This window comes from Strigops habroptila, chromosome 5 (assembly GCF_004027225.2).
Source record: "Strigops habroptila isolate Jane chromosome 5, bStrHab1.2.pri, whole genome shotgun sequence".
Classification (NCBI taxonomy): Eukaryota; Metazoa; Chordata; class Aves; order Psittaciformes; family Psittacidae; genus Strigops; species Strigops habroptila.
Window position 1 is genome coordinate 2,931,766 of NC_044281.2, and position 8,419 is coordinate 2,940,184.

The 8,419-nt window shown below is 43.4% G+C and overlaps 1 protein-coding gene across 1 annotated transcript in view; it reads left to right on the plus strand.

The window, feature by feature from the left end:
* The window catches only part of ADARB1 (adenosine deaminase RNA specific B1), a 42,726-nt gene extending 34,541 nt beyond the window's left edge, over positions 1 to 8,185 (plus strand). The window contains 2 exon segments of the mRNA XM_030487183.1: positions 4,293 to 4,471; positions 5,162 to 8,185. Of these exon segments, the coding sequence (XP_030343043.1) occupies positions 4,293 to 4,471; positions 5,162 to 5,338 (356 nt within the window). The 3' untranslated portion in view covers positions 5,339 to 8,185.
* The last annotated feature ends 234 nt before the right edge of the window (positions 8,186 to 8,419 follow it).

Below are 8,419 nucleotides of genomic sequence, written 5' to 3' on the forward strand. Positions count from 1 at the left end.
CCTACAGGCCCTTGTCCAAAGCCCCTCTCCAGGTTTCCTGGAGCCCCTTTAGGCGCTGGAAGCTGCTCTAAGGTCTCCCCTTAAGGACCCTTCTCTTCTCCAGGCTGACCCAGCCCAGCTCTCTTTCAGCTTGTTGTTGGCTTTTTCTGCTACTCTTTGCAAATGCTTCTCTTATTTACCTTCTTAAATAACCTACATCATCACTAATCTTACTCACCTTGGTTTTTCCCCCAGTGCACACTTTCCAGGTCTCCGAGGAGCTTGAGGGTCTCTCTCTGTGTTGGCTCTTCCCAAGCAGACCATCTTCATCCAGGTGTCCATTAAGTCTATTTTTAAGGTAGACATTGAGAAGACAGGCGTTCTGCTCTCTGGGCTTTCTAAGAATTAGTGTCACGCTAGCCACCTCCAGCCTTCAGTTAAGCATTTTGTTGAGTCTTTCCCAATATTGTTGTGTTTCCATCTGTGCCCAACTGGGCAGTATCATAGTTCCTGCAGCCTTCCTGATGCAGATGTCATGTTTATTGACTGGCAGTTCCCTGACACACCTCTAAACTCCTTTAAAATTGGAGTCATGCTGGCTGCCTTCCATCCTGGAAAACTCGTGTGGTTTGTGATGAGAGGTTATGTACCGCAACTGCTGTTCCTGCTGCTTCATCTTTAGTTTCCTTGTTGAAAGTTGAAGACTTCAACCACCACAGCAAGGGTGGTTATTAGAAATGTTCATGCCCCAGCACTCCTCTGACTTCTGCCTACGTTTGCATTTTTATTTTCTTTTAAACAAAAATAAATCCTTCAGCAGAACCTTTGGTGATTTTTCTGGCTGTTTCCTTGGTACCTGATCCTCCTGTTCACATTGGTGTTTTTCAGATCTCTCTTTCCTATTTAATGAAGCTTTTTTGAGCTCTGTCCTCAAAGAACCTTAAGCTTTGTTATTTATATAAGCACTGGCACAAAGAGCTCTGACTTTTTGCTTATTATACCCCATTATAATAATACTCAGCAGTAAGTTTTGAGCAATGTTCTCTAAATACCTTAGTTTTCAACTAAATTTCAATATTAGTTTTCAAAGGACAGCAAAATATTTTACTTTCTATCCTAGCTTTCTCTCCTATTACTAGTTTCAGCTTATTATGCTATGTTCATGTCTAGGTTTTGAGGGGGAAGATATGATCCATCTGAAGTGTTATCAGATGCTTTGCTTTTGAGATGACATTTGATCCTTGTCAATACTACCTGTGATCCACCTTCAGGGATTCTTTTGCCCTCTCTCCAGGGTTTGTGCAGATGATGAAACAGCAGAACAGGGTGTTGTTATTTTAGTCTGTTTGAAATTCTGTTTGTTTGGTTTTTTAAGAATGTATTTAATTCATCAAGATAACCTAAGGAATGCAACTGTGTAATTGCCATGGAAATGTTGTGCATACTGGATGATCAGCTTCCTCGTGATTTGCTTGTGTGGCTCCTTGTGATGATGTCTGAGTAGCTGATAGGGCAGTGGTGTATGGAACAAAAGCACAGATATCATTAGATGGAAGAAAAACCATGACTGACCTGCTTGTCATGTGGTGGCAGCTTCTTAAGCCCTGTTGCCTCAGTAGTTTTTGATCCAGAATTTTGTCAGCACGGTTCTGTTTCACATAAGCTTCACAAAAGCAGCCTGGATTGATGTGCTCTTGAAGACTCAGAGTTGAGATTCATTTTGTGTGCACCCAAAGTTGACAATGTCTGAAGTGTTTGGGTGCAGGCCTCGTGTTGTGTGGCTCATGGAGTAGAAGCGTTTGCACTTAAATGGCACAGGACAAGTTGAGGTGTGCATGAGCAGCTCCAGTTTCCAGGAGGTGTGATGCACATGTCCATTGCCAACCACTCAGAAGGACCTCAGATATTGCGATGAGGACTTTTTGACTCTCATCTTGTCATAAAGCCCCGTTCTTGTTGGGTCTTCCTCAAGTATTGCTTATGTGATGTTCTCGGTGGTACCGGCTCAACAGGGACCACTGTCTGCCCTCCTGGATTGGTCAGTATGTGGATCCCACAGCCTGATGTACAGATTGCTGGGTATAGGTCCATGGCATCCTGCTGTATTTCAGCTCCTGGATGCATCTCTCCTGAAAGAAACCAGAAAATACCTCTTCAGGAAACTTTTGTTCCAATTCTCAATTTTTTTTCAGCTTATATTTTAAGAGAATGAGGAATAGCGGAGTTGTTTTTTATTTTTTATTTATTCATGTAATCACTGGTTATCAGTCACAGTGACCAGGTTGACATAAACCAAGCGTAAAGACACAACAGCTTCAGGAAGTTCAATGTGATTGATACTTCAAAATGTTGATTTGTGAAAGGAAGAACTGATTGTGGCAATCAGCAAACTGAATGTTGCTGTGTTGAATGTTGCTTGTAGGTCTCACATGAGACCTGGCCCACGTGAGCCAGTCCTGTGCTCTTTGTGTATTAGATTACATTTCAAATATCAGCAAGAAAAGCACCCTGCTGCAACAGTTAGGTTCAATTCATACAAATTCACTAGATGTTATGAAGTGTAGGGCTTAGCAGAACCTCAGAGTACATTTGAAACAGGTTCTCAGTGAGAGTTGTGTTAATGTAAGAATGGGATCTTTACTTGCTAGAAAGAAAAACTCGCCCTGTTCCTTTGCTCTCTCCTGGTGAGACAACAGAGATATCTTAAAGGTAGAGTTTTTCCACCTCTGTAGAACCATAGAATCAACCAGGTTGGAAAAGACCTTTAAGATCACCAAGTCCAACCGTTCCCCAGCACTGCCAAGGCCACCACTAACCCGTGGCACTGAGGGCCTCGGCTACATGGTTTGTGAACACTTCCAGGATTGGTGATTCCACCACTGCCCTGGGCAGCATGTTCCAATACCTGTAATGTCCCAGGATCAAACCTGATGTGTTCCTCAGATTTTCCATAGCACACACAACCCAAACTTTCAGCCCTGGGTGTTGCTTGTGGGTGCAGAGCACACGCAGGACAGGAGCTGCCCATGGATGGCAGCAGCTGCCATGATTCTTCAAGCATGGTACGGTGGTCATTGCATAGAGTGCATCTCTGCAGTGTTGGGGTCCTGTGGGGGAATAAATCCTGCCCTAGGCCTTGCTTCACCCTTGGGTTAGACTGCTGGTGGCTTTGCTTCTCCATCAGTAGAGATGAAGCCATTGTTGAGAGGTGTTGCCCAATTTAACATCTAAGCAAAATGATCCAAGTCCTTTTCCGAGTCCTGTGGTTCACCATTTCTAGGCACTGTAAGTAGCAATAGGCATGTAGAGTGGGGAGGCAGCTGAAGCACAGCTGGATTTATGCTGACAGACCAGTTTTGGCATTCTGCAGAGGATGCTGAGGATAGGGCTCTCTCATATCAACTTGGATGCCCATAGCATCAGTGCTGCTGCCTGTGCTGGTCAAGCCATGTCCCAGTGTAGTTTGTAAGAAGGAGGAAATAGATTGATAGCTTTTAATGAAGCTCTCTCAACTGCTGCTGAACTGTAGGCACCTTCATGCCTTGGTTTGTAAGGCATTCTGCTGTCCCTGCTCTGACCTAACTCCATTCTTATGAGGGAAAGTGGAAAAGCACTTCGTAGGCACTTCTAAGTCAGCATGACCTCTCCAAATAAGACTGCAGTCCAAGGTTGCTAGCTGGATTGTAACTGTGTTTAAACATGACCAGTGTTTCACACCCATTTTGAAATGAGATAAGTAACATGCACCTACATTTTTACAGCAGCAGAGTGAAAAGGAATCAACTGGAGAGTTACAACTCCCAAAACCTCACGGTGTCTGCTCTTTCCTGTGCTCAACTTGTCCCTCAACTGAGGGGGCTCCGAGAGCAGCAGCTTCTTGTGCAGGAGCAGAGCAACTTTTTTTTCCTGCTTCATAATTATTGTCAGGTTAATAATTAGTTCATTGGTTTGCCCTATCAGCAAGACCAGGTCCTCCTTAGATGGCTGTGGCAAGGTGCTCGTATTAATGTCCCCATGGACCCTTGCCACAGACCTCTCCATGAACCCCTCTGCTGAGGAGGCTGATTTATCACAGCCCTGCTGGGAAGGACAGGAGGAGAGAGCCCTTTAGGCAGCATGAGAATGAGATGTGCATGGCAATATCTCCAAGGTTAGTGACAAATCTACAGGAGAATATGCTCAGAGTAAAAGATCTGCTTGCAAGACTCTCAGTGGTGTGATTTCATAGCTCTGCTGTATCCGTTACTCCCCAGTAAAAACAAAACTCATGAGTTAGTATTTCTTGTTGTCATTAACCACCACTTTTCTTTCAGGTATTAGCAATGCAGAAGCCCGTCAACCAGGGAAAGCACCAAACTTCAGTGTGAACTGGACAGTAGGAGACACTGGTCTTGAGGTCATTAATGCTACAACTGGCAAAGATGAAATGGGTCGTGCATCTCGCCTTTGTAAGCATGCTTTTTACAGCCGCTGGATGCGTATTCATGCAAAGGTACATCTGCTGGAGTGCTGGATTTTCCACTCCTTAATTCCTAATAAAGTATCTCAGAGTGCTGCTTTCTGTATTCAGAAACCTCTTTCTGAGCCTGTTTTAAGCTGAGCCTTATGTTAGCTACTGCTCCATGTAGTCATGGAAAAGAACAGTGCTGTTTTGGAGTTTATTCTTCGGTTTGATAATGTCTGATCCAACATACATGCAAGGATCTAAAAATACTTGGTTTCTAGCTGAGTAAACAAAGGGTGCTATCTCCTTTGAGCTTGCCTTCTCATTTTAATTTATTTGGAAGGATAATCCCACTTGGATTGCACTGCAATCCAACCTACTGAGGTTTTGCTGTGTCCTCTCAGAAAGAAAAGCTACAAGGGTCTGTCAGTGGCTTTTTAATGTCAAGACTGCTTCCACCAAAGGAAGCCAATAATCCAGAGAAAGCAAAAGGCAGGCGAGCTGGTGAGACTGCTCAGAGTGGCATGGTGCTTTGGAAGAGGCAAACAGCACAGTTGGGTGCAGTGAAGCTGGGTACAGAGCCATGATGGCTGGAAGGAGCAATACTGTCCTTGTCTGCCTTTGAACATTTGCTTTAGTAGTTTGTTATCTTGTTTTAATAGTAGAGGGTTTCTTAATAACTCACTCTCAAACTATTTGGTTTAATAGGTTCTTGTCTCTCTTCTTTTCTCCACACAGCTTTCCTCCAGCTTGCGCTCAAAGATCCTCAAGCCTAACCTGTACCACGAAACCAAGCAAGGAGCCACTGAGTATCAAACTGCCAAAGAGTGTTTGTTTAAAGCATTCCTGAAGGCAGGACTTGGAGCCTGGGTGGAGAAGCCCATCGAACAGGATCAGTTTTCTCTCACGGTTTAATTCACAGACTGCACATCACTTTGGGAAGGGGGTTGTTCTGGAAATTCCTGGTGTCCAGCATTGCTTTCTGGCATCTCCTCAGCCGTCAGAACATCTTTTATCCTGTTTGGAGTTGGGTTTTTCCTTTGGTTTTTATTTGAAACTTCATAGTAACTGTTTCTGTTTTGCCTGAGTATTGAAACTCAATGCTGGTCTGACACATACTTGTATATTTTGTTACGGGAAAGTAGTTTCTGGTGTATTTCTAGAAAGACTTTCACTGTAGAAAACTCGCAGTAAGGCTCTTCTTACAGTACACAATGACTCGTTTTTTCTGGGTTAAAATCATTTCTTTTTTACATTCAATGGCATCAAGTGCATGAAGAAATGAAAGTTTCTCCAGGTTTTCCACCACATTTTTAGGAAGTAGCTTATTTTTTCTTTTTTTTTTAAAAAAAGAAAATAGATGACAAAGCTGATTCTGCTCCTCCCTTAACTTGGTTTTGAACTGCAGATATTTCTAGCGTATAGACCACAGAGCCAGAATGGAGTCTGGACAGCTAGTTTTTCCCCACTTCCTTGCTCTTGAAAACCAGCTGCTGAGAATTTCATGTCTTCGATGTATGTATTTATTAGTCTGTGACCCAGTTTTTAACATGCAGCTTTTTATTCTGTTTTTAAAAATACATTTACCTCCCATTTACACACATTGTGAAGTCTTCATGTTTTATTTTTTACCACTGTAAACTGGAAACAGCAAAATAATTATTCGTAAGTTAAGAAGTTTAGTCTATAATGTGCAGGAACGTGTTTAGAAGTAGGTGATTTGTATATCCCAGGAACTCATCACAATACAATCCTAGCAGTAATATGACAACTTTAAAAAGAAATTGCTCATTTTAAGGGCCTGAATTGCCAAAACCAGTCACTTCCTGGGTATTAATTGCTCTCCTCTTGGAAATCAAAAGTTCTTGTATGGACAAAAAGTTGTTAAAACTTCTTTCCTGTGTTACATCTGTTTTCACCCAAGTTGCTATGTCTCTGAGGTTTCATTGCCTTTTGTGTTTACATGTGTGATGGTCTTCATGGAGCTGATTAGGTAAGTTGCTCTCAAAACGTGCTTTCGTTTGCTTTGATGATTACTTAGAAAGATGTTTTTCCTAAAGGTGTAGACACTTCTGCTTTATGTAAAAATGTAGGATAGAAAGGAAATATTGTGTTTGATTAACTGGTGTATAGAAGGCATTTTTCAAAACACTTTTTAGGATGTGATAGTTAGGGGCGGATGAGACAGCGTCCGGTATCACTCCTCTGCTCACACGGCGTGTGTCCAAACACAGCACTTGGCTCATGCCCATCCAGGTATCACCTGTGCTTTCCGAAGAGCGTCTCAGAGATCCTCCGTGTTCCCTTTGCAGACCGTGAAGGTGATGCTTTGTGACATGGGAGTTTGCTTGACAGAACCCAGTCGGTGCCCCACTGCTCCTGCTGTTGGGTCCTGTCCCTCTGCTCCGCTGCCCCTTGCCCGTGCTGCACAGGACATCAGATCAGCAGGCTGGTCCGTGCTTTGAAGTCAAGTCAAGGGTTACTTTTAGACCCACATTGGGTCAGAGATCCAGTTTAGAGTTGTGCCGGTGTGTCTGCAGAGGCAGTGGAGATGAGCTGTGGGTCCCTTCAGCCAGCTTCATGGCCAGAGGCTGTCTATCCTGAAGCTGTAACTGGATTTACTGTCCCTCAATCCCAACATCTCCCAGGGGGGCTAGCAAGTACTTGGGGTGTTGGAGATGTAAAGGCACTTCTACCAAGCATGAATGCCAAGAGAATGTGTTGGTTCATTATTGCTCAACTAGGAGCCCATTTCCAATCTCAAAAAGTGATCAAGCGTGAAAATCACTTGTGCATTAGTTGAAGCCTCTGGGTTAGTGTCTTTGGAAGTAACACACTGAGGTTCAGACAATGCAGTTTTGGTGGTGTTATGGGTAATAGCTCTGGGAGGGCTAGCAGGGCTGTGGCCTAGTGATCCCCTTGGAAAAGTCTGGTGCTTCCAGATGCCTTTTCCAGATGCCAGAGGACCAAATGTCACAAGCTGCAGAAGACAGGCTGTGTTCATCCAGCTTCCTCGGTGACTTCAGCCATCCTGTCTACTCCTCATTAAACCCAAAAGCATTCCCATGGCCTTTGCAAGCCCGACAAAGCTTTTGTCCTCCTCATCCGACTGAGGCTTAGACTGTCCTATTCTCAAGGTAAAAGGGATTTAACTGTATGTGGTTAAATAGATTTTGCACATCTGCCTTTGAGATCAACCTTGTCTCGTTCATGGTGCAGAAGTTGTGTTGGTGGCTGTAGCTGGGTGTGCGCAGGATCGAGGGGAAGCTGCTTGCATCGTGTGCTATTCTTGAAGTCATTGCTGAAATTATGTGAAACACCCATTTTGGAGGGGCTCAGTCTATTGATAAATGAAGTCTGTTGAGAATCTCCAGCCGGTTATTTTCACCCATCTTTCTGAAGTGCTCATTCAAAAGTTGGTGTCTCTCTGGATCCTGTTTTTTTTCTTTTGATGACTAGGAAAGTATTAGCTCAAACTATTTTTTTTATGAAGTCACAAATATGAGCAATATATTTAAGTATTATTTATAGACATAGTTTTTTAAACTGTTCTAATGAACGATGGAAATGAAACTGTAAAAGGAAATAATGTTCCATGCCAAACCCTTTTGACGAAGGAATGGTGTCAGGTTATTTATGAGGAATGAGTTCTCTTGTTTATAATTCCGGGATTTTAAAAAGTATAAAAAAAGTTTTCCAGGGTTGTATGCAAATCTATATCTGTCTTCTGGGAGTCAATAAAGTACTGCTTGGCTTCCTTCACTCGCTTCTTCCTTTTTGTGCACTTCATACGTGGCAGAGCTGTGCTTGCTGATGCTCCCGTGTTCCTCACAGATTACTCCCCCCGAGCAAGAATTCAGAGTGATTCATATAGTTTCCAGTGACTGCAGAAGGCAAGACAACTGCTGAACATTGTGGCTGACCTGTCTTTGGGAGCTGCAAGTCTCCATGGTGGGTTGGGGTCTTGTCTGAAAAGCCTGGGGTGGGTGGATGGGA